Source organism: Danio rerio, chromosome 11 (genome assembly GCF_052040795.2).
Source record: "Danio rerio strain M-AB ecotype USA chromosome 11, GRCz13ab, whole genome shotgun sequence".
In the NCBI taxonomy this organism is placed as follows: domain Eukaryota; kingdom Metazoa; phylum Chordata; class Actinopteri; order Cypriniformes; family Danionidae; genus Danio; species Danio rerio.
Genome location: NC_141031.1, coordinates 4,010,001 through 4,037,063, shown reverse-complemented (window position 1 = coordinate 4,037,063; position 27,063 = coordinate 4,010,001). Strand labels below are relative to the sequence as shown.

Below are 27,063 nucleotides of genomic sequence, written 5' to 3'. Positions count from 1 at the left end.
GGGTAGTGGGTGGGCAGGTCAATCAGTGCTTTTGAAAACAATATCGGTTGGGTTTAGGGAAGTGGGTGGGCGGGTCAATCGGTGCTTTTTAAAGCACTATAGGTTGGGTTAAGGGTAGTGGGTGGTCGGGTCAAACGGTGCTTTTGAAAACACTATCAGTTGGGTTTAGGGTAGTGGGTGGGCGGGTCAATCTGTGCTTTTGAAAGCACTATTGGTTGGGTTTAGGGAAGTGGGTGGGCGGGTCAATTGGTGCTTTTGAAAACACTATTGGTTGGGTTTAGGGAAGTGGGTGGGCGGGTCAATCGGTGCTTTTGAAAATACTATAGGTTGGGTTAAGGAAAGTGGGTGGTCGGGTCAGTCGGTGCTTTTGAAAACACTATCGGTTGGGTTTAGGGTAGTGGGTGGTTAGGTCAATCGGTGGTTTTGAAAACAATATCGGTTGGGTTTAGGGAAGTGGGTGGGCGGGTCAATCGGTGGTTTTGAAAACAATATCGGTTGGGTTTAGGGAAGTGGGTGGTCGGGTAAATCGGTGCTTTTGAAAGCACTATTGGTTGGGTTTAGGGAAGTGGGTGGGCGGGTCAATCGGTGCTTTTGAAAACACTATCGGTTGGGTTTAGGGAAGTGGGTGGGCGGGTCAATCGGTGGTTTTGAAAACAATATCGGTTGGGTTTAGGGAAGTGGGTGTTCGGGTCAATCGGTGCTTTGGAAAACACTATCAGTTGGGTTTAGGGAAGTGGGTGGGCGGGTCAATCTGGGCTTTTGAAAACACTATCGGTTGGGTTTAGGGTAGTGGGTGGGCGAGTTAATCTGTGCTTTTGAAAACACCATCGATTGGGTTTAGGAAAGTGGGTGGACGGGTCAATCGGTGCTTTTGAAAACACTATCGGTTGGGTTTAGGGAAGGAGAAGGGTGGGCCAGTCAATCTGTTAGTCAGTCATTTAGCAACCTCTGGTGAATTTACGCAAGAACAGCAGGTGATTGGTACGCGCGAGAGAAATTTGAAATCTCAAAAAGGGTACACATCAGCCTCTGGTGGATTCATGAAAACAAAAACTGCAAAAAAAAACGTAGCTCCTGGGACGTATTTGGTGCTCTCCAGAAATGTGTATAGTGGTACGTTTCAGAATAAGCCTGGGTTGACTGTATGATGACTGACTTGTTTTTTTCTCCAGGAGTAAGATGAAGAATAATGAGTATGAAAGTGTGGAGCAGATCGACACAGACCTGAACCGGATGTTTGAGAACGCCAAGCGCTACAACGTTCCCAGTTCTCAAATCTACAAACGTGTGCTGAAGCTGCAGCACATATTGCAGGTAAAATAAATACCTGCTTATAAAGGATTGTGAACGTGGTATCTCTTCACTGAACAGTAAATGATGATTACATACAAGTCATAATTATTAGCCCCCCTGTATATTTTTACCCTAATTTCTGTTTAATGGAAAGAAGAATTGTTTTCAACACATTTCTAAGCATAATAGTTTTAATAACTCATTACTAATAACCGATTTCTTTTATCTTTGCCTTGATGACAGCACAAAATATTTGACTAGATATTTAGTATTCAGCTTAAAGTGACATTTAAAGGCTGAAAATTCAATCAATGCTTGACATCGTATCAAGCCATCGTGTCTTTTCTTTGTTTGTGTGTATGTGTGTTCAGATGAAGAGAAAAGAGCTGACGAGGAGAGATGATGAAGATGGCGACAGTAGGCTCTCGTCTACTCTGTCTGACGGCGGCAGCACCAAGCGCAAAAGGTGCATTTATGTCATTAGGAAACTATAAGCACTCCAAATGACCAGACCAGAGAGCTGCATTATATTGACCTTATTCTCCGCAGACGAGCGGGCGCTGCCATTTGAATCTTTTTGGCACGAGACTTATGGTCTCATTCACTTCCATTCATTTTTAGACATTAAAAACTGCTCGTTTCGCTGTTTGATGTTGCAAACTGATGTTTTCTTATCATATTATTCTACTTGGTCTGTATAGTCATGCAAACATTTGTTTGTAGAGCAAGTAGTTTGACCGTTTTTTGCCGTTTATTATTCCTTGTCATTTCTCCCATAGGCGACTGAAACGGAAGTTCTAAGACAATCGCGAAAACAGGCGCACTTCCGCATTTGAGAATAAGGTCAATAGATGCCATGACAAGTCTTAGTTTAGTTAGTTTTTTTTATACATACATATTTATACACTCACCGGCCACTTTATTAGATATACCTTACTAGTACCGGGTTGGACCCTCTTTTGCCTTCAGATCTGCCTTAATCCTTCGTGGCATGGATTCAACAAGTTACTGGAAATATTTCTCAGAGATTTTGCTCCATATTGACATGATAGCATCACGCAGTTGCGACAGATTTGTCAGCTGCACGTTCATGATGTAATTCTCCCATTCCACCACACCACATAGCTGCTTCATTTGAATGAGAACTGGTAACTGTGGAGGCCATTCAAGTACAGTGAACTCATTGTCATGTTCAAGAAACCAGTCTGAGATGATTCGCGCTTTATGACATGGTGTGTTATCCTGCTGGAAGTAGACATCAGATGATGAGTACACTGTGATCATAAAGGGATGAACATGGTCAGCAACAATACTCAGGTAGGCTGTGGCGTTGACACGAAGCTCAATTGGTACTAATGGGTCCAAAGTGTGCCAAGAAAATATCCCCCACACCATTACACCACCACCACCAGCCTGAACCATTGATACAGGGCAGGATGGATCCATGCTTTAATGTTGTTTACGTCAAATTCTGACCCGACCATCCGAATGTCGCAGCAGACATCGAGACTCATCAGAGCAGGCAACGTTTCGCCAATCTTCTATTGTCCAGTTTTGGTGAGCCTGTGTGAATTGTAGCCTCAGTTTCCTGTTCTTAGCTGACAGGAGTGGCACCCGGTGTGGTCTTCTGCTGCTGAAGCCCATCTGCCTCAAGGTTGGGCGTGTTGTTGTGCATTCAGAGATGCCCTTCTGCAGACCTCGGTTATAACGAGTGCTTATTTGAGTTACTGTTGCCTTTCTATCAGCTGGAAGCAGTCTAGCAATTCTCCTCTGACCTCTGGCATCAACAAGGCCCACAGAACTGCTGCTCACTGGATATTTTCTCTTTTTCCGACCAGTCTCTGTAAACCCTAGATTTCCTGTACCTTGTAAATCTGTGCCATGAAGGATTAAGGCAGTTCTGAAAGCACAAGGGGGTCCAACCCGGCAATAGTATGGTGTACATAATAATGGGCATGCATGTGAATTATCCAGGGTATTAAATACAAAACAATAATAATAATATTATAATTTAATATAATATAATAATTTAGGCCTTAAAAGTTCTTAAATTTACTGGAATTTTGTGTTTTTTGTTTGTTAAATTAATTTAAGCAGGTCTTAATTTTCCTTTGTCTATGTAAAGTTTCCCAATTAGGCTGACCAATCACCAATAATTTATGTCAATAAAATGTTTAATAAAAGTTCAATATTTAACTCTTTTTACCTATATGGTGTAATTATCTTTCTTACAATAACTTTTGTTTAAAAAAGTTCTCCTGTGTTTTAGTCGGACTGTTCTGCATACATTTAGTTTATTAAAGTTTTTAAACTTGTAACTATTAAACTAGATTTAGTTTGTTTTGACACATTTAAAATATGTGGTTAAGAATTAACTAAATTAAAATTGTTTCGATGAGGCAAGTTTTTCTTTTTTTATTGGACCAACCTTGCCATTAGAAAAAATCCTTAGCATTTAGCCCTATTTAAGTCTGAAATTTGCTTCATAATCATCTTTAAAAGGTCTTAAAAGTCTTAAATTTGACTTGGTGAAACCTGCAGAAAATTCTAATAAGTTGCCTTTTAATTTGCATGAACTTATAGAAGAGTAAAAGACACCTCACTTCACAGTTTAAAAAAAAAAAAAAGCACTAATTGTTGCTCCCTTAATTCTAGTAAAGCATAATGGGGTGTTGGAAACAGTTGGAAATGTTTGGAGTTTATTACAACCCAAAACCGTCACAATTCATGAGAGTTGTTCCCCTCTGGCAGCCATAAGAAGAACACAAAGAAGAATCGCATGAAGGCTCTGCTTGCTGCGGTGGCAGAGACTCGAGAGATGGGCACAGGCCGGAGACTCTGCGATCTCTTCATGGTCAAACCCTCCAAAAAAGACTATCCAGACTACTACAAGATCATCCTGGAGCCAATGGACATGAGGATCATAGAGCACAACATCCGCTCGGACAAGTACCCCAACGAGGACTCCATGATGGAGGACATGAAGCTGATGTTTCGTAACGCACGCCACTACAACGAAGAAGGCTCTCGCGTGAGTTAATCATAAGTCTGGAAATACCATATAGCATGCAAATGAGCTTGCATTGTCATAGCTGTTGTCTGGTTTGACTCTAGGTTTACAATGATGCCAACATTCTGGAGAAGATATTACGAGAAAAACGGAAGGAGCTCGGACCCCCGCCGGATGACGACGAGATCGTTTCACCCAAGCTAAAAATTAGTATGTTTCAGGTTATATTTTAACACTAAGGTCACCTTAAAGAGGACCTATTATGCAAAAATCACTTTTAGGAGGTGTTTAAACACAGTTGTGTGGAAACAGCTTGTAAATATAAACAGCTTCTAATTATTCTATTTTTTATAATAACACTTTATAAAAACAGTCTGCAGAAACACTTATTCTCACGCTCATATTCTACCTGTCTAGGTGTCATATAGAGGAGGAAGCCCCGCCCACTAGTGACAATCTCTCCCTCATTAGCATAGGACGTTAGTTTGGTTTTTAATTACATGATTTCCTTGTCTTTTGTATAGTATTAGCCTAAAAAAAAACCTTGGCTGTTTCTTAATTACAAGAACACAAAGAATAGACTTGCGTTCTTGTGAAGACCGGTCTTGCCAGGTCACCTCGGAAGAACGAACTCAGGAGACCACAAGAAATGAGATGCTGTGTTCTTCCTGATGGTCACATGACCTTCATGCGTTTTTAGTGGTAAATTATTTAAACATTACAGCATTTATACAATGATTTATTGTTTTTTTCCCTTTTCAAAGTATATACTACGGATAAAGACTTTACAAATATACTTTGCACAATAAAGTAAAAACAGATTTTAATACGAATTTCAGCAAATAATGTTTATGCCTTTGAGATTTTTATCGCAATGTTTCCTTTCATCATTTCATTTAGGGAAACTCTTAAGATAAATAAGTTATATCTCTTGAACTAATAATAAACCTATATAAAATGCTGCGCTTCCCACCTCCAGTCGCAATGACTTCTCGAGTTAGTTTTGTGCTCAAGTCTGCATCGGTGGGTCCTCGATATCAGGAACACATCCGGGAACTTCCTCCGTTCTTGCAGTCATGAGGTTTAGAACTGAACTTTGGCTGTTGAGGATGAAGTTACACGAGAACACAAGGATGCAAGATTGCTGAAGAACGCATATTGAGAAACTAGACGGGTCCTTCATTTTTTAGGATCCCCTTGAAACAAAAAATTCCTATTTTTTATTTTTTTGCGTTGTGAAAAAATGCAGCACGTTTTTTAAAGTGTTTTCATTGTCAGGAATAACAACACGTATTCTGTCAAACCGATGAGGATTTGAAAAAATTAGCTGGCGTTTTTTGTTACCGCATGTGTTTTCTTAAATTGCTGCGCGTTAAGCTCTCTCGGGCACTATAAGTCAATAGGCTTGGATAAGTGCTGTGTTTTGAATTATTGTCTTACTGAAATTTCTGCTCTGGTTTCATCTTCCTCCTCCTGCTAATGTAGATGTGGGACTGAAGCAGTTGATATTCATTTACACTGACGAAGGGCAGAGGTTTGCTGAAGAACAACTAAGAGATTTCAGCTGCTGTCTGGGCCTTCACTGCCTTTCTACACCTCCCTTTCTTCATGTGTTCAATACTTTTTTTCCTGCATTGTTTCATTTTATTCCACAGAACTTCATTTATAAACTAATTTGTTTTATTTTCTTTGCATATATGGATTTTTTTGCTTGTTACCAACTTCTGGGGAAAATTTCAAGTCAACAACACCTTTAGAATTATGTTTTCTGAGAAAAATAGTGACGTGTCCAATACGTATTTCCCACACTGTATTTATGCACACGCAGATTCCATGTGGGTCTAGATTAGAAATGAATAACTTTATACTGCTGTAACTAGCCCAACTCTCCTAACAGTGCACTTCTGTTTTTCTAGGGAAGAGTGGCATATCTCCAAAAAAGTCCAAGTATCTGACCCCTCTGCAACAGAAGCTCAATGAACTCTATGAAGCTGTGAAGAACTACACCGACAAGCGTGGACGGCGTCTGAGCACAATCTTCCTCCGTCTCCCGTCCCGTGCTGAGCTTCCAGATTACTACGTGGCCATCAAGAAGCCCATTGACATGGAGAAGATCAAGAGCCACATGCTGGCCAACAAGTACCAGGACGTAGACGCTCTGGTGGAAGACCTGGTGCTGATGTTCAACAACGCCTGCACCTACAATGAACCCGAATCGCTGATCTACAAAGATGCGTTGGTGCTTCACAAAGTGCTATTGGAGACCAGGAGAGACCTGGAAGGGGGCGATGATGCCCATGTCCCGGATGTTGCGCGGCTCATCCAGGAGCTCGTTCGCAATCTTTTCGTCTCGGTTCTTGGTCATCAAGATGACGAGGGACGATGTTATAGTGATTCACTAGCTGAGATTCCAGCAGTCGATCCCAACTGTTCTGATAAGACGCCGTTGAACTTTGAGATCATCAGGGCTAATGTGGATAAGGGCCGTTACAGGAGACTAGATGTGTTCCAGGACCAAATGTTTGAAGTTTTGGAGAAAGCCAGACGCCTGCACAGGTAATGCTCTTTATTGAGTTGTTTTGTACCGGCTTCCATATGGTTCTAACGTGTTTTTAGAAGGGATATTGACTGATTTTGAGTCACATTTTGCTTTCACATCTGTAGTTCGCTTCATTTGGTCCGGACCAAGGGTAATAATTGATACATTGTTGCATTTTCTGCCGTCTTTGGGTCGTTTTCACACCACACTGCTGGCTTTGGTCCAAACCAGTTGAAACGAACCAAAATGCAGTCATCTGACAAAATCCACATCTCTCATTGGCCAGATATTTTGGAACTATTTCCTAAACTGCTTATTGATTGGTCAGAATTCACGTGCCGGAAAATGCCAATGAACTCCCGCAATTAAACAAAACCTTTTACTCTGGAGGGACGACTGCGCTGATTGTATCCCTGCTTTAGACAAACTATTCATTTTGAGAATGAAGCGCGGCCGCGGCTGGAAAACAGTGTTTTAATGCATCGCACGTCACTTCAGGAGGAGCCGTGAATTAATTTAGCTAAACTGCGACATGGTCATCTTGCGGAAATATTTCCAACGATCCATCAGGTAACGGGTCCCTTCCTCTCTCTCTCTGTTGGTAAATCGCTGTCAACAAATATTTTTCCTCCATATCCCATAATGCACAGCGCATTGGCCTATGGCAGCTGGATTAGTCCAAAACGCGCAGTACTTTTTGCGGTAGGACCTGTTTTAGTACGGATCATATTCTCAACACAAACGAACCGCTCCAGGGTTTGTTTGAAAGCGTACCGAGACCACCTCTTCAAGCAGGTCTCGGTACGCTTCTTTGGTCCGTTTTTGGTGCGCACTCCAGTACGATTGCTGCTTTCTCACCTGCCCAAACGAACCACACCAAAAGGGAAAACGAACTCTAGTGCGATTTAATCGAACTAAATAAAAAAGGTGTGAAAGCACCCTTAATTTGCCCACAACTTTCTTTGTGTTTCAGCAATTGGAATAATTTGTGGTCACAAATCTTATTCTGACACATATTTTGTGAAAATGCATGTTCAAAAACTTAACAATACACTCTTAGCGAATTGACGCCCCTTTCATTATGTTTGGGGCTGTTTTTGCCCTATTGACTTTCTTTATAATGACCTTTATTTAATGCAAAGCCATGACACCATATAATCATGCATTCTTGATTGTTCCTGGTTTTTCCTGTCGGGAAGAGGTGCAGTGCAAAAAAAAAAGCTTAGTTTCTGCCTCATAGATGGAGTATAGTGTGTTTGTGTATGAGAGAGACTAGGGCTGCAGGATTATACAAAAAAAGATTGCAATCTCGATTTGATCCTACACACAATCTTAATTCTGCTTTTCTATGATTTAGCCAATTATCAAGGTCGGGAGAGGAGCATAAAGGCGGTTGCAAAAGTCTTTACATGGTTTTAAATACTTTGCTCAGCAACATGGACATCTCCAAATGGTGTTTAATACTGTATTTATAAGGTATAATTCACCCCAAAGTTCCCTCATTTCTGTCTTAAGCCATTTTGCACCGTTCACGAAATCAAACATGAGCTGACGCACTGTTTGTTTACTATCGAGAGGATGCACATGCCTGCGAATGACGGCTACTTTAGTAAACATAACCTGCATAGGCTGTGAAAAACAGGTAATAAAGTTGTAAATAACGTTCAGTTTGTTGCGCAAAGCGATTATTTGGGAGCCGCGCTGGAACAATGGGGCACAAACAGCCCCGAACATAATGAAAGGGTAGTCCACTTGAACAGTACACAAGGGATAAATGTGTTCTTGGTGGCAGGACGGACTCTGAGATCTTTGAGGACTCTGTGGAGCTCCAGCAGTTCTTCATCCGCATCAGAGATGAGCTGTGTAAGAACGGAGAGATCCTGCTCACGCCGGCCCTCAGTTACACCATTAAACATCTGCACAGCGACGTGGAGAAGGAGAAGAAGGAGAAGCTGCCTAAAGAGTATGAGGAGGACAAACTCAAGAGAGAGGAGGAGAAGAAAGGTACTGCTCTGATTACTCTTACTCAGAAATAAACAGAACATGCCATTCATACACTCACACACGTTTGTGTTTGTAACCACTTGAAAGTAAGTAGTGAGGGAATTAGCATTTTTGTGTGAACTGTCTCTTTAATACTAGTTTAATATGCAATTATTTTATATTTTATGGTTACACCCTATTATAGTATACTCACTTTGATGTCATTACATTTTTAAATACCTTATTTTTTTATTTGTGCTCTTCTCTGAGGTCCACTAATAATGTTATTAAGTGTTTCACAGTACAAAAACATAATTTAAAAGTAATTTGGCTATTTTCTGTGCTGTCTTTGACAACTCGTTGTCGTGGTTGATTGTAGACTCTGAAGTAAACGCCCACTGCTGTGATTGGCTAACAGTTTTGCATATTAACAAGACTGAACTGGCAGTAAACTGGAACTAGGTGTTAATCTTCTGCAGAGGCGGGGCTTATGAACCTTATTACATCATAGTGCAGAACATTCCATTTCCTGCCGTTTTGGCAGACTGGCCTTAATATAAGCTGATTTTAGAGTAATGACAAAGATTTAAGCTCTGAAACGTACAGGATGTTTTTATAGTAATGTGACCTCTCTTATGTCTAAAGGTCAAGGAAATTTTAGTTTCTCACTTCATGACCCCTTTAAAGTCTAAAAATAAAGGAGTTTTTGTTTGTAAGTGGCCATTAAAGCGATGGTTCACCCAAAACTGAATATTCTGTCATCTTTTACAGACCCTTCACTTGTAACAAATGTTTGAGTTTCTTTTTTCTGTTTAACACAAAAGAAGATACTTTGAAAAATGTTGGAAACCTGTAACCATCGACTTTCATATCATGTGTTTTCCTACTATGTAAGTCATTAGCTGCGTCCCAAATCGCATACTTATGCACTATTCTACGCCATTTTGTAGTATAAATAGTGTAAGTAGTGTGTTCACACTGAAAACTATAAAAATAATAAGTGCACTTTAATTTCCCGGATGATGCACTCATTCAGCCGCTAAAATGAAGTGTGAAATGATGGACACTTCACGCACTCAACGACCGCAGGTTTGCTTACGTAGCGGAAGAGGCAGAGCTATCGGACGCACATGTTGAATAACTTTATTTATTTTGGATGGTGAGAACAAAATTCTTCTACGAGAGTGATTATAGCGCCTCCCGATGGTGAATGCGGCAACACTCACGGCAGGTAATATTTGATAATTCTGTCGTTTATTTCACTGATTTGGCAAATGTCAAACGTCATCAGGGAAACGGTTTGAATTTCCGCTTAGTAAAAAAACATTAGTGTGCCATTTGGGACGCCACTACATACATGTACTATCCTGTTGAGTGTGTAAGTGCATAAGTACATAGTGCATGAGTGCATAGTGTATAGTGTGCCATTTGGGACGCAGCTATTGATTTGAGATTTCTAACACTTTTGTGTTTAAAAAACTAACACAGATTTGGAATAGATTGAGGGTGAGTAAATAGTGAGTGAATACACTTTTGTGTGAACTGTCCTATTAATACTAGTGTAATATGCAATTTATTTGTATTTTGTGGTTACACCCTATTATAGTATACTCACTTTGATGTCATTACATTTTTAAATACCTTATGTTTTTATTTGTACTCTTCTCTGAGGTCCACTAATAATGTTATTAAGTATTTCACATTACAAAAACATAATTTAAAAGTAATTTGGCTATTTTCTGTGATGTCTTTAACAACTCGTTGCCGTAGTGGATTGTAGACTCTGAAGTAAACGCCCACTGCTGTGATTGGCTAACAGTTTTGCATATTAACAAGACTGAAGAGGCGGTAAACTGGAAGTAGGTGTCAATCTTCTGCAGAGGCGGGGCTTAATCACCTTATTACATCATATTGTAGAACATTCCATTTCCTGCCGTTTTGGCAGACTGCCTCCATTATGAGCTGAATTTAGAGTAAGGACAAAGAATTGAGCTCCAAAACTTACAGGATGTTTTTATAGTAATGTGACCTCTCTTATGTCTTAAGATCAAGGAAATTTAGTTTTCTCACTTCATGACCCCTTTAAAGTCTAAAGGAGTATAACGACGTTTAAAGCAGTTTTTGTTTTTAAGTGGTCATTAAATGAATAGCTAACCTAAAACAAAAAATGTTGTCATCATTTACTTGTCGTGAACATGTTTGAGTTTTATGTAACACAAAAGAAGATGTTATGAAAAATGTTGGAAAGCTGTAACCATTGACTTCCATTGTATTTGTTTCTCCTACTATGGAAGTTATTGATTTGAGGTTCCTAACATTTTCCATAATATCTTCTCTTGTGTCCAACAATCTCGTAAAAATTTGAAATCAGTTGAGGGTGAGTAAATATGGAGTAAATTAGAATTTTTAGGTGAACCGTCTCTTTAATACTAGTGTAATATGCAATTACATTATAGGTTACACCCTATGATAACTCTCCCTCTGTAACTTTGATTACATTTAAACTATGAACTAAAGTTGTTATAATGTGTTGTGGTGCAGATGCCTGTTGATTATCAATGATTTGACCTGCAGAGGCAGAAAAGAGCGAGGACACGGCGGGCGGAGGATGGCAGGGAGCCCTGCAGCGCAACTACAGCCAGGACTGCAGCTTTAAGGACAACATGTACCATGTGGGTGACTATGTGTATGTGGAGCCCACCGAACCGAACCTGCAGCCACACATCGTCTGCATAGAGCGCCTCTGGCAGGACGATGCAGGTACTACATTAACAGAAAGTGCAGTTGCTAATTTATTCTGTTTAAAGTTTACATGAAGTGAAAGCTGAGACTGTTTGTTTTCGTATTGTCATGCAGTTCCTAGAGAAAGAGAATATTAAATGGGAAAACAGTGGGCGTGGCTAGTTTTTTCAACTGCAAGCTGATTGGATGGGGTAAAGTAGGCATTTCATTCAGGAAGATGTGTGAAATGGTTTGGGGAGAGTTAATACAACCTAACAGACTCCTCCTGCTCACAATTACTGTCAAAACTGATATCTGGAGGGGCGTGGTTGAGTATGTTAGCCACACCCAATACCCCAGAGAAACGAAATCTGAGAATTGAACTGAAAACAAACAGGAAGTGGATTTTCAGATTACAATTAAAGATTATGAGAGCAAACTATTGTTTTTTTCTTAATGACATGCACAGAAGAATTGTTCACCCCAAAACTACCAATGTGCGTTAACAAAATCAGTATGGTTAGTTTGGATTTCATTCGCACTTTAAACCGAAGAATGAGGTTTAAAAGCAAATGAGAGAGAATAAATGCGTAAGGGAATTTTCATTTTCTGGTGATTTATCTTACTAATCTCAAACATTTTGAAGAATAATCTAGCGGTTAAACTGTGTGCATCTGTGTTTTCATGAAGGAGAGAACTGGCTTTATGGCTGCTGGTTCTACAGACCCAACGAAACATTTCACCTCGCTACACGCAAGTTCCTTGAGAAAGAGGTTTTCAAAAGCGACTATTACAACAAAATCCCTGTCAGTAAAATCCTGGGCAAATGCGTCGTCATGTTTGTGAAGGTAAAACCATTCATCTGCGTAACAAATTAGCATAATCATTACATATCTGTTAAACATCAACAATATTAATGATTTTTTTTCGTATTCAGGAGTATTTCAAACTTCAGCCTGACAGCTTTCGACCTGAAGATGTTTTCGTTTGCGAGTCTCGCTATTCTGCCAAAACCAAGTCCTTCAAAAAGATCAAGATGTGGACGATGCCGCTGAGCTCGGTGAAGTTTGTTCCTCGTGAAGTGCCTTTGCCGGTGGTTCGTGTGGCCTCCATGTTTGCACCCAAACAGGAGAGTGAAAAGCCTCCTGAAGTGACCGAAGACGACAAGGCTTTACCATCTGTAATTGATAAGGTAAGACATATACTAGGGATGTAACAATATTGTAAATACCGTCATACCACAATGATAATTTTTTTCAATATTACCGTAGGCGCATGACTCAATAAAACTATATTTCTGAGAAAAGTTTGCTTAGGCGAATGAAGCGAACGGGAGGTAACAGGAACTACAATTCCCATCATCCTTTGCGGTCTGTTGTCACTACAGATCCAGTAATGCGGAAATGGAGTTTGTTGCTAGTAGCGGGGAAGAAAAAGCTGGAGATGATCGAACCTAAAGCGGGTTTTAAATCGGATGTGTGGAAGCATTTCGGTTTCTTTCTAAAAAGATACGAAAAAGGAGAAAAGGTGACAGACAAAGAAAAAAACAGTATGCAGGCACTGCCAGACTGTGGTGAAATATAAGTCGGGGAATACGACTAAAAACTGCAGAACACAGCACACTTGTTAGATTGATGCAGGCATCGACTTGTACCGCAAAGAGACCTCTATCTCACTCATGGCTTGTCCTCTCAAGTGGTGGAAAGACAATGCACAACGTCACCCACTGCTGTCAACCTTGTCTAAATCATATCTCTCTGTCCCAGAAACTTCAGTCCCAAATGAGAGGTTTTTTTTTCTGTTGCAGGGGACATTGTAAATGCCCAAAGATACCAGCTTTTACCAGATTATAGTTATATAATAATTTTCCTTAAAAAACTCATCTCAATCTAAGTGAGTGAGTGATTAAATGTAGAATGTGATGAGTTTTCAACAATACTAAATTGAAACTTTATTTTTTTATATGGTTTAATAATTTTTTGTGATTAAAATTGAAAAATTGAAGTTCCTGTTTCGAAACGTACAGATAGATGGCTAATTTGTATGTCATTGATATGTTCAGTGCTAAGGTAAATAAACACTTTTTTCGAGTCTTTTCATTAGTTTTGTTTTTCCTGTAAATTATTCAATAAATACCGTACCGTGCCATTCATACCGAGGTATTACCATACCGTGAAATTCTGATACGTTACATCCCTAACATATACTGAAATAAAGTATATCAAACTTTGATATAACCCAGAGGTTCTCAAACTGTGGTACGTGTACCACTAGTGGTACGCAGGCTTCCTTCTAGTGGTACGCGGAGGAATGAAATATGTCATGTACATGCTACACGCATTTCAAAATTAATCTAAAATTATGTATATAATATTTCATATATGACATATAACCTATATTTCTGATATAATCTGCCACGTTTTTTAAATGTGCAGAGTTGTAGCTTCTTTACTGGGCCCTACTGCGCTACTGTATTTCAATACTGCTCATTTTGGTGGTACTTGGAGAGACAATATTTTTCTGAGGTGGTACTTGATGAAAAACGTTTGAGAACCACTGATATAACCTGCTTGATTGTCAATATGTGTCATCAGGAGAAAGAGGACATCACTTTGGAGGTGAATAATGGAGAACCGGGCTGCCAGTATTATGAGCAGCTCTGCTACAACAACATCTGGCTGAAAGTGGGAGACTGTGTCTACATCCGCTCTCATGGGCTCGTACGCAACCGCGTGGGCAGGTAGAGTACCAGAGATGAAACCAGTCAATAAAAGTGTTGGTCCTATTGTTCCAAACAACATATATAATGGTCTACTGCTTGTTTTCTGTGTCTTGAACGTTGTATTTAGTTGCAAGTTTTGACGAAAAACCAATCATTTGATGTCACTGATGTGCCTAATCCCATTTGGTTATTATTATTAATATAATTCCTGTCAGATTGCAGACATCTGTGCTAAATTTGTTCAATTTATAACTTCCTGTTTGTGATGGACCCTCAAACTTACATTCATGACAGTGTCTCCTGTCATGTAAATGGGTTTGTGTTGTTATAGGATAGAGAAGATGTGGGTGCGAGACGGCGCTGCCTATTTTTTCGGGCCCATTTTCATCCATCCTGAGGAGACCGAGCACGAACCGACCAAGATGTTCTACAAGAAGGAAGTGTTTCTCAGTAACCTGGAAGAATCGTGCCCTATGACCTGTATCGGAGGTATTTCTGTCTGGCTTCCATCATTACAGTTGTATGCCTGAGTGCTTTCAAGAATAATAGCTGTTCCTATCCAAAGATGCGAATTAGAGTTATACGCAAACTGGAATATCGCTTAAAACATTAGTGAATCAAGCATCGTTATCAAATTAATCAAAGAGAATTTAATTGCCACTTCAATATCAAACAGATAAATGACATTTGATGCGATAGGAAAAGCCACCGTGGGCCTTTTTTATATAATAATTTACTTGTGCCTCAGAAGATGAAATTCCATGAGCTTTGGAGGCGTGAGATGCTCTTTGCGTCCGCAGATGCTCAAAACAGTTCTTTCGGTAATAATAACAACAATAATACTGAACCACTTTAATGACAGACTTTGGCTGAGGGATTTCAGAAATGACCAAAACAACATTGTAAATGTTTTACAATGTGCTCAAAATGATGGTTCGTCTATTAATGCCGTCCCATTGTGCTAATTTTTTGATCACATGATCTGTTAAATCAAAATCACGTGTATTTTTGGATGAGCCTGCTGGGTTTTATGTGGTATATGTGTTTTTATCTTAGTTTTTATTATTTATTTATTGTTTTACAATATAACAATCAGCACTTTTAACAATAGGAATATTCAGCATTGTTACATATATATATATATATATATATATATATATATATATATATATATATATATATATATATATATATATATATATATATATATATATTTAAGTCATGTTGTAAATAAAAGCAACGGCATGTAATAGAAGCAATATTTTCCGTATTTTGTCCTAAAAAACACCTGAAATTTATATTTTAGAAAAATATTTTAGATTTCAATTTGGCGCAGTAGGTAGTGCTGCCGCCTCACAGCAAGAAGGTCGCTGGTTTGCTGGTTCGAACCTCGGCTCAGTTGGCATTTCTGTGAGGAGTTTGCATGTTCTCCCTGCGTTCGCGTGGGTTTCCTCCAGGTGCTTTATCCCCCACAGTCCAAAGACATGCTACTGGTGAACTGGGTAAGCTAAATTGTCCGTAGTGTATGAGTGTGACAGGCCCATACGACAGGCCGGCCGGAAGGTGTAAAAAAGTCGTTATCATATGGAACTTGTTCCAAAAAGACTTCATGTGCTTTATTCAGTGTTAAATAATAATGTGAGTTTGAATGCCATTTTACATGACATTTATTGCCATACTACTGAAAGCAGCAGCAGATAGTTCACCTCAGATCTTGAAAATAAAATAAACTGTTCATTCATTTTCTTGTCGGCTAAGTCCCTTTATTAATCTGGGGTCGCCACAGTGGAATGAACCGCCAACTTATCCAGCAGTTTTTTATGCACCGGATGCCCTTCCAGCCGCAACCCATCACTGGAAAACATCCACACATACACACACACACTCATACACTACGGACAATTTAGCCTACCCAATTCACCTGTACCGCATGTCTTTGGACTGTGGGGGAAACCGGATTACCCGGAGGAAACCCACGCGAACGCAGAGAGAACATGCAAACTCCACACAGAAACACCAACTGAGCCGAGGAACGACCCAGCTACCTTCTTGCTGTGAGGCGAACGTGCCACCCACTGCGCCACTGCTTCACCCTTAAAATAAACTGTTTAAAATTTAAATTTAGATCTGTGACTCAGCATTTAGATCTAGTGATTCAGCATCTACATTTAATAATGTTAAGAGGTTTAATATGTATTATTTAATTATAAACCTGTAAAATTGTTGGAGTGCAGTGAGTGCACTATTTTGTGTTTCTGAATGGATGTATTTCAATTTCTGTGGTGTTCAGTCTTGTGAAAAAACGCCTCCTCATGTAGCGTTTTGTTAGAACACAGGGTTATAGTGTAATCTGCTCACCTAATGTTTATGTTTGGAATATTTATATTACTTACAAATTTATAACCACCTCATGTGGAACTCTGAATCTGCATCTCATTTCGGAGGCTTCCACTGTCCACCGGAGCTCGCATTTTCACATATTCACGCATATGTTGAGAGCCTTCCTCACTGACTGAATGAGATACGCGGTTTTCCACAAAGGCAACCCGGGGTGCTGAAATTGAATTGGCTTAACTGGTATTGGGCGGGTTGAATGACCAAAACAAAGACAGCCGTTCCAGCACGGAAAACACATTTTCAAAGCAGAATATCTGACTTCAGCATTGTTTTTCAAATAAACAAGTATGTTTACGTACCATTTTTCTCAACTACCTGCAGACTTATTATGGTATTTTTATGTTTTAGAGCAGTCAAAAACATACATACAGCACCTTTAAAAGCGCATAGTGTGAATTAATTCAGGGCACAAATGTTTCAGCACACTGGAAGATTCTTGAGATGGCTGATGCCCTGTTCAATGCACTGACTACTAAACAAATAGATGATTGACTTTTTAAATTTACACACATTTCCATCAAAAAAATGCACATTAAAATATGTAAATGAAAACCTAGCTACTGACTGAAGGATATTGACTCTAAACTCGGTTATTGACAATGAAAGAACTACTATTACATGAAGTGATTTGTTTAAATCTTTTGTGGACTGCTCTTCCTTTTCCTCAGGGAAGTGTACAGTGTCTTCTTTCAAAGATTTCCTGTCATGCCGGCCGACTGAGATGCCGGAGGAGGACGTGTTGCTGTGTGAGAGCCGCTACATCGAGAGCGAGAAGCAAATGAAGAAGTTTAAAGGGCTGAAGCGTTTCTCTTTGTCCGCCAAAGTAGTGGAAGATGAAATCTATTACTTCAGGTGTGTCAACCTGGTCTATCTACTACTAAACGACTCATCTAAAGAAAAAAAAAATTGTATACAGCGGGGAAAATAAGTATTGATAAGTGTTGACACAGCCATGTGACATGAAATGACACAGGAGGGTCTTCACGTGAACACAGCTGCTGCGTTGGTGCATCCAGGTTAATCATGAACAACTCAGTGCGCATGCGTTAGTTGCACTATTGCGGTCTGATTATGTTTCAATCAAGGTTTATATGCATCAAATACGTAACATCTGTGCCAAACATTTCAACTGACGAACATATTAACAATAATACAACCGTATAGCCGAATTAAATGTATGCATTGGCATGTTACAGCCCTAATGAGTATGATTATGTGAAACTCCATGTAGATAGATATTGCAATGATTTCGGGTACTTACTTAGCGATGCACGCACACATAACGTTAGATGCACAATCCTTAAATGCTGTGCTGATTTGGACTCTATAATACCTTTTTTATAACTTTAAACTATCAACAACCACTACTATCTTCCCGCTCCGTGGTGGATTTTCGCATAGTCCACTTCACGTGAGATGGCGGGGGTGAGTGGAAGAAACCAAGTCGCGGGGGGAATATTTTCTACAGAAATAATTTATGATTTCTTATGTGGCCCGGTACCAATTGTTCCACGGACCGGTACCGGCCCGCGGCCCGGTGGTTGGGGACCACTGCTCTATTGGATTCAATTCAGGTGATTGGCTGGGCCATTCTACAGCTTGATTTTCTTTATCTGAAAGCATTTGAGAGTCTCCTCGTCTGTGTTTTGGATCATTGTCTTGCTGAAATGTCCACCCTGGTTTCATCTTCATCCTCCTGCTAATGTAGATGTTGGACTGAAGCCGCTGATATTCATTTACACTGAGGAAGGGCAGAGGATTGCTGAAGAACTGCTGAGAGATTTCAGCTGCTGTCTGGGCCTTCACTGCCTTTCTACACCTTCCTTTCTTGATGTGTTCAATACTTTTTCCCTGTGTCATTTCATTTTATTACAAATTTTAATTATAATTATTAAATTATATTAATTATAAATATTAAATTATTATTATTTAATTAAATTTTAATTATAATTTTATTATAAATTACTTTATTTGTAAACTAATTAGTTTTGTTTTCTTTGCTTGTTACTAACTTCTGGTGAAAATGTCAAGTCAACAGCATCTTAAGAAATATGTTTTCTGAAAAAAAATGACATGTTCAATACTTATTTCCCCCATTGTATACTGATAATATAATTTTTTTTGTTCCAAAATGAGATGTTTTGACTAATATTTTTGGCTATGTCCATCAGAAAGCTCATCGTGCCTCAGAAGGAGCCGTCTCCACTGCTGGAAAAGAAGATCGAAGAGTTGGAAGCCAAGTTTGCGGACATGACGGATGAAGAGCTGGATGATTTGGGTGATGATGATGGAGACGGGTCTGATGCTCACTGTATGCCGCAGTTACAGACACAGCTGAGCGGAGACATGGACATGCTGCATTACGCTCCACAGCAGGTCATTTGATGTTGAGTGGCAATCACTGTTTATTCGAGAGCAATAGGAATTTGAGGTTGTTTATTGATCGCATGTGCTTTTTGATCAATCCATCTCTTTGGATAGACCCGTTTCACATTTCCGGGTTTCTCAGTAACGGAAGTCATAGTTGGATAAACTTAGAGCGCAGTGAATGGGAGAATACAACAGATTTTTTTTTTTACAATCCTATTTGATGAAATAATACAATAAAAGCTCCACAATGGTGCTATCAAGACTTTCAGAAAAAGGAAAAGAAATTGTGTGAGACTGATATCGGCAGCCAGAAGAGAGAACAACGTCAAATTTTTCTGTTCCATACATGCGCACGTTCTTAAACAGCGCTGATTTGCCATTGTGTTCACGTGCTCAACAGAAATGACCGTGATTGGCCATGAAAGTCATCAGTTCACCAAACTCACTGCTGTTTACTGAGTGTAACCACAGATACAGGGACACTGGAGCATTTTAAAGCCATGAAGATCAGCTGGTCTGTTTATAAGCTGACAAATGAGCGATACGCTGATGAATCGACTGATCTTCATGGCTTTAAAATGCTCCAGTGTCCCTGTATCTGTGGTTACACTCGGTAAACAGCACTGAGTTTGGTGAATTGATGGCCTTCACGGCCATTCACGGACATTTCTGTTGAGCACGTGAACACAAGGGCAAATCAGCGATGTTTAGGAATACTCTCAAATGTTAGCGGGGAATTTCCAACCCGGGCTCATTGTGGAAACGTAGCCCCGCGGACGTTTCTGCATACCGCGAAATACGTCCCGGGAGGTACATATTCGAGCAGTTTTTGTTTTCGAAGATCTGCGAGAGGCCGCTGTGCGAGCTTTTTCGCGTCTCGAACGCCTCTCGGGAGCGCGCGCCCGCGCTGTTCTCGCCCGAAGAGCCGCCGGAGGCTGCTGTGGAGCGACCGTCCGTCCGACTGGTCGGCTGAATGACCGAACGATCGACCAGGCAGCCGGCTGATCAGCCGACCCGGCCGCCCTCCTCTTCCTCCTCCTCCTTCCCTAAACCCAAGCGACGGTTTGCAAAAGCCGCCCAGAAAAAAAAAAGCAAAAGCCCTCGTCTTTGATTTCGACCGCGTTTTCGGATCCCGCCGCGTTTTGCCCTTATTTTTCGGATTCTGTTTTTCATCTTACCTGAGTTCTGGAACCGCTCTTACCCGGACCCGATCCCACTCGTCCCCGCGGCCGGCTCCTCCTCCTCCTCCAGGCCTCCACTCTGCCGACGTAATGCTTGCGAGCTAAGCGGACAAACTGGTAGCAGCGGGAAAGCCCTCCACTCGGAGGCGAGCCGTCGGCCAGCGAGCGCGAAGAGGAGGAGCGGATCGACGCCACACCCCCCCGCAGCGTTCTCGTACCTCCGGCCACGTCTCCAGAAACGTCTGCGGGGCTACGTTTCCAGAATGAGCTTGGGTTGGGAATTTCAGTATGGATTGTTACCGAATTCCATTATCATGACAACATTAGTTACTAAGGAGACATGTTAATATACTCCTATCAATGAAGTCAGTGAGCTAAACCTGCACTCCTACATCACGTTGTGGGGGGCATCAAAACCACTGGGATTTGGATCCTATTTTAACGTCAGAAAATTTAAAAAAGAGACTTGTTTTGTTTCTATTACTCCAATATGACCGTGGACACACTTTACCTACACAAAGTTGTGTTCAAACAGCCTTTAAAAGTTGATTTTGCATCATAGATACCCTTTAAACATACCACAAGCAATACTACAACAATAAAAAAAGGTTTGTAACTCTTAATGTATGTAAACTGTAGAATTATGGTGGTAAATATTAGCTTATCTTTACTCTATGCACCTGAATAATCTCATTTTGCCAACAGTCTGTGCCAAAGTCGATTAAGGGTCTTTCAAAGAAAGAGGGTGCGAAGAGGAAGATCAACATGAGTGGCTACATCCTCTTCAGTAGTGAGATGAGAGCCGTCATCAAGGCCCAGCACCCAGACTTCTCCTTCGGGGAGCTCAGCCGACTGGTGGGCACCGAGTGGAGGAACCTGGAGGCCACAAAGAAAGCTGAATATGAAGGTACAGCCTTGCACTACATCCCAAACGGCACACTATGCACTGTGTATTTATGCACTTGCACACTTAACAGCATAGCATATAAATTTAGTGTCGACCTAAATGTAACACTAATGATTTTTATTAACTGGAACTTTCGGCCCAATCCCAACTCTAGTTTTGTACCCCTTCCCTTGGCCCTTGAAACCGAGTGTGAAGGGGAAGGACTTCAAAATTTACAACTAATGAATGGGACAGCACTACAGCACCTGCACACGTCATCATATGTCATCGCAATCTCTTGCTTCATATGAGATCAGACGATCGCGACTGCTGGAGTTATTCTAGTTGTGTTATTTTTTTGTATTTATCTTCAGGAGATCACTGAAGGCATATATCATGTTATCATAACGATCTAATGTGGCAATAAGCTCATCACTGTACTGTGCATTTACACAGTGGCCATATTCATCTATTTAAACACATTTAAAAGCTCATTCCCAGCCACTAAACTTTTCTGACAGGGTATTTGAGTGTCAGAATGTTGTGGGACTCCTATACAGGAGTTATGATTATGGATTATAGATAACAAAATTTAGCAGTTTTTATTTTAGCATTTTATTTTTAAACATGACGGTTAAAGATGAACGTGGTTATGAATGTATTAAAACGTGTTTGTTGTAAAAATTTATAATAAAGAAAATAATTTTAAAATACTAATTTGTGCACCACCTGACTTCCGGGTGAAGCCATGCTGTAAATTTTCTTACCCCTCGTCCTGGTCCTGAAAAATCTCCATTTGAAGGGGTATCTACCCCTTTCCCTTAGCCCTACGCCTTTAAGGTAAAGAGAATTGGGACCTTCCTTCCCCTTCTTGTGAATGCGCTGATTTAAAAGGAAGCTAACAATTACCCAAAGCACACCGCCAAAATATCAATGAAGTGGCTTCACAACAACACAGTGAATGTCCTTGAGTGGCCCAGCCAGAACCCAGACCTAAATCATATTGAATATCTCTGGAGAAATCTAAAAATGGCTGTACACCGTCGCTTCCCATCCAACCTGATAGAGCTTGAGAGGTACTGCAAAGAGGAATGGGCAAAAATTCCCAAAGACAGGTGTGCCAAGCTTGTGGCATCATATTTAAAAAGACTTGAGGCTGTAATCGCTGCCAAAGGTGCATCAACAAAGTGTTGAGCAAAGGCTGAGAATACTCATGTACATGTGATTTCTCAGCTTTTTATTTGTAATAAATTTGCAACAATTTCAGAAACTCTTTTTCCACATTGTCATTATGGGGGATTGTGTGGAGAATGTTGAGAAAACAAATTAATTTATTCCATTTTGGAATAAGGCTGTAACATAAACAAATGTGGAAAAAGTGAAGCGCTATGAATACTTTCCGGATGCACTGTAATAAGTAATTTGATCCAAAGCTGATACAATACATACATAAATACACAGAAATATTCATATGTGTTTTTTTTATCTAAATATTAAAAACTTTCAAAGATTTAAGATGCTGTTTATTAAAATACCCTTGATGGACACTAATCTGCATAAATTCTTTTTCTCCAGCTTGATTGGTTTGTTGTTTTGGTCTTGTCATTCAGAGCGAGCAGCTAAAGTGGCGGAGCAGCAGGAGCGGGACAGAGCGCACCAGGGCTCCCCCAGAGCAGGTACTCCAGCAGGGCCGCTCATGGGTGTAGTTCCTCTTCCGACCCCCATGGGGCTGGTTCCTATGGCAGGTAACCCCTCTTAAGTGTGCAGGACACTCAGAGCTGCAATGAAAAGAACAACTGCTGACACACTCATATCTCTGCTCTCTCCATCCCATATGCAAATCACACCATTTGTCTTTCCAAAACTCTTGAGTGTGATTTCAACACATCGTACTCTCATCATCCATCAAAAAGTTACTGCATGAACTGTACAACTTTACTAACCCCTTTTCATGCTTGGGTGTTGTTAAAGGGATAGTTCACCCAAAAATTTTAATGTGTTTATTATTTACTTACCCTCAGGTGGTTACAAACCGACTGTTGAAGCCAGAACTATTAGATTTTCTGAATTATTAGCCCCTCTGTACAGAGATGTAAAGTAGAGATCTGCGCGGGACTAAATTTTGAATCACGCTCCCACCAGGTTTTAGCCCGAACCCGACCGCTCCCACTTATATTCAGCATTTGTTGTACCGCTGCCCGACCCGCCCCATTTTCTACCCGCCGTGCTCGATCCCGCTAAAGACCAGGGGGGAGAACAAAATCGAAATCCACCCAGCTATACAGTCCAGACACCCTATAACAAGCTGTCTGTATAAACACACACACATACACAGACAGACAAAGCTCTCTCTCTCTAATTCGCGCACACACACAGACACACACATACACACATACATACATACATGCACACACACACACAGAGCAATGAACAAACAAGCTAAACACAGCATCGCGCTGTTTCAGTCACACACATAACATTACATACGCGTGCTTGCTCGCTCGGGAGCGATATTGCTTGACGGCCCGCTCCCATCCCAAATGAAACCTGTTACCTCCCGCGCTTTATTCGGAAATTAATTCCCGTGCTGCAAAAAATCTGGTCGGGCCCCGTGGCTGCAGACCTCTAATTTAAAGCAACGAAGTAGAACTACTTCACTACTGTACATTAGTACTATAAGGCAGTATCTGTACTCTACAGGAGTATTGTTTTTTTTCTCCTACTTCCACTTTTACTTCAGTACATATTTTCCATGAGTTTAAAACTTTTACTCTGACAGATTTTTTATGTGCTGCATCATTACTCGTTACTAGGGGTGTCAAAATTATCGATATCGGTTCAGTAATAGATCATAACCGGTTATTACGTTCTGACGTCATTTATCTCCTATGCAAGATGTCGCAATACTATGGCAAAGGTGGCAAGGGCGAGTAAATAACACTCTTACTACAATGAAGGCGGCACAGCACACAGGCCGCTATTTCACTACTATGGAGAAATGCTGTAAAACTCTATCTTTACCTCTCTCTCACTTTAGACATTTGACCCGTTGGCCTGTTTGTGAGGTAACTTTTCCTCTCCTCTTGGCTGTTAAAAAGATACTTGTGGATCCAGACACGAGCGTGCCTGAGGTGCAAGTTTTCTCCACTGCGTCTATTATGGATTACCTGTGATAACCGTGTATCGTTCTTCCCGCTATCGGTGAACAGCGCTTTCATTTCTCAAGTCAATCGCAGCCCTTTCTGTTGAGCAGGTAAAGACAAAAAACAATCATAGGGGTGTGAGACCTCACGTGGCAGCGCTCAAAAAGCAAGTGAGATAATATTTACATGAGTTTAATTGCTATAAATGCTCATGCAGTCTTATGTGCATGTGTTGGAGTTTTCTTTAAGCAGGTCAAATTAAAGGTACAGTTCATATATCTGACTGCTGTATTAAAGAACAAAATTGTATTACAAATAATATATAAATATTAGTATATTTATAGATTTTAATAAAAAATTCTTGTGTTGTGAAGAAAAAATCTAATTATGTATCGAAAGCATCGTCAATGCACCGAGATATCGAATTGAACCGAATCGATGGCATGATAATAACCAAACCAAACCGTGAGACCAGTGTAGATTCACAACCCTACTCGTTATGCTGTGTTCACACCAGAAGTGGAACGCGCGGATAAATCGTGATATTCGCGCATAAATAGCCGCGTGAACATTTGAGGTTACTTACTTCATTCGCGCGTCAAATCCGCTTCAGAACAGACGTGGATTCGCGTGATGGGAAGGGCTTCTGTCTGCCCGGTGACTCTAGCTTTATAGCTAAATGGCTAACATGGATTTTATGAAGAAAATAACAGTGTTTATGTGCTTTATGAAGATTGAAAAACAGCGTTGATACGTTTAGGGTCATGTTTGAGTCCACTACATCCTTTCAGACGTGCATCCAGCTCTGTGAGCTCATAATCTCCTCCAGAAACTGAACCTGGATGATGGAGGCTTTCAGCGGTGCTTCTGACTGAGCCAAGCCCAGTTTGATGAACTCTTGTCAGTGAAGGCTGGAGGATTTCCCCTGGAACACCGACAACAGGCGACACGTCACAATCACGCCCCCACAAGAGCAAGCTCCTGATTGGTTAACGCGGCGCGAATGTCCGTTGAAGATTTTCGAACTCGAGTGATTCGCGTCAAACGCGCAACACGCTCAATTCGCGCCGCGCCATTCACCATATCGCTGCGCAGCATGTCTATTCGCACGTTTGCATTGACTTAACATGTAAATCATTCGCGCTCGATGCGCGTTCCGCGTCTGGTGTGAACGCAGCATTACAATTACAGACCTTTTTCTTGGCTGCTGCATAGAGGGCGCCATAGCAACCAGCGTCTTCCGGTAGAATGTTTAGAACTTCCGTTTACATTGTTTACAACCGGTAATTTGCGCTCCGAAAATGGGTTTTAATAGCGTTTTGAGTGGATTACGGAATGTTTGTGTGACACAAGTTTGAAAGGTGTGTTAAAGCTGTTATAATCTGTTAGATCTGTGGTGTCACTGACACTGGGTGTTAAATGTACACTGCGCCTTTAATTTTGACTGATACTTAAAGTATTATTAGTCCCTTTAGTCTAATCATTTTAACTGTTTCCTATCAAATAAATTACAGGTTTGACTTACTTAAATATTATTTAAATTCAAAACACTACAGGAGACGCTTTGCAGATTAACAAAACCGTCAATGAAGACTTTACAAAAGCCATGGCAGAGATGATTTTTCTGCAGTGAAACGGGTTCCTTAAGGTCAGGTTAAGCACAGATGCTCTGAGTTTCATCTTTCATTGTGAATGAAAAATCTACTAACATCCTACTAGTAGTCTTCATTTCTTTTCATACATAGTGCATGAACTCATTCTCATAACTGCATGATTTACTGATGCATGCGTGTGTTGTTTTGTTGCCTTCCTCATTTCAAAGGCATGCTGGGTAGTTTCAGGCCACCCATGTTCACTTGTCAGGGGCCTGGCATGATTAACATGCCTCCACATCCCATGGGACTGCCTGCATTACCCCTAAACTTCCCGTGGGGTTTGCCTGGCATGCCATTTCATGGTAAGAAGCACTTCACCGCTATGCATATTCCCACATGCGCAGTTGCTTCCCGTCTGCCTTTTCAATCCTATCAAGAGGGGCTACCTGAACCATAGGCCCAATGAGCACTACACACTCCTCAGTTCACACACAAATCACTATTCAAACTGTAGGACCCATTATAGAATTTGAATTGTTTATAATATTAGGGTTCTTATACTTTTTTTCAAGTCAAATTTAAAGGGATAGTTCATCCAAAAATCACTATTGAAACTGTAGGAACCATCATAGATTTTGTAATGTTTATAATAAAGGTTCTAACACCTTTTCCAAAGTCAAATTTAAAGGGATAGTTCTCCCAAAAATGAACACACTCAGTTCACATTAAAATAACTATTCAAACTTTAAGAACCATCAGAGAACTTGTAATGTTTAAATGGTTCTTACAGCTGTTCCGAAATCAAATTTAAAGGGATAATTTACACAAAAATCACTATTCAAACACTATGAACAATTAAATAATTTGTAATGGTACAATGGTTCTTACACATCTTTTCTCAAGTTAGATTTAAAGGTATCGTTCTCCCAATGATGAACACACCTCAGTTCACACAAAAGTCATTATTGAAACTATAGAAATCATCCTAGAAAGACAAATGTAATGTGATAGTTCACCCAAAAATGAACACACTTCTTAGTTCACACTAAAATCTCTATTGAAACTTTAGGAAACATTATAAAAGTCATATTTAAAGCAATAGTTTACACCAAAAAAAAACACTATTCAAACTACAGGAACCATCATTTAATGTGTAATGTTTACTTCCTACACCTTTTCCAAAGTCAAATTTAAAGGGATCGTTCACACATTAAAACTATAGG

The 27,063-nt window shown here is 40.3% G+C and overlaps 1 protein-coding gene across 4 annotated transcripts in view; it reads left to right on the top strand.

The window, feature by feature from the left end:
* The window catches only part of pbrm1 (polybromo 1), a 46,013-nt gene that overhangs the window by 14,304 nt on the left and 4,646 nt on the right, over positions 1–27,063 (top strand). Inside the window, exons 12-27 of one of the 4 annotated variants that reach the window (XM_087273119.1) lie at positions 1,173–1,314; positions 1,665–1,759; positions 4,045–4,324; positions 4,408–4,513; positions 6,220–6,859; positions 8,635–8,846; positions 11,400–11,585; positions 12,237–12,394; positions 12,484–12,738; positions 14,141–14,286; positions 14,600–14,757; positions 17,334–17,517; positions 18,837–19,041; positions 20,922–21,123; positions 22,713–22,778; positions 26,068–26,202. In XM_087273119.1, coding sequence (XP_087129245.1) covers positions 1,173–1,314; positions 1,665–1,759; positions 4,045–4,324; positions 4,408–4,513; positions 6,220–6,859; positions 8,635–8,846; positions 11,400–11,585; positions 12,237–12,394; positions 12,484–12,738; positions 14,141–14,286; positions 14,600–14,757; positions 17,334–17,517; positions 18,837–19,041; positions 20,922–21,123; positions 22,713–22,778; positions 26,068–26,202 — 3,170 coding nt within the window. Of the gene's footprint in view, positions 1–1,172; positions 1,315–1,664; positions 1,760–4,044; positions 4,325–4,407; positions 4,514–6,219; positions 6,860–8,634; positions 8,847–11,399; positions 11,586–12,236; positions 12,395–12,483; positions 12,739–14,140; positions 14,287–14,599; positions 14,758–17,333; positions 17,518–18,836; positions 19,042–20,921; positions 21,124–22,712; positions 22,848–26,067; positions 26,203–27,063 lie in introns of all 4 variants that reach the window. The other 3 variants (XM_087273118.1, XM_087273121.1, XM_087273120.1) reach the window with 3 other exon arrangements.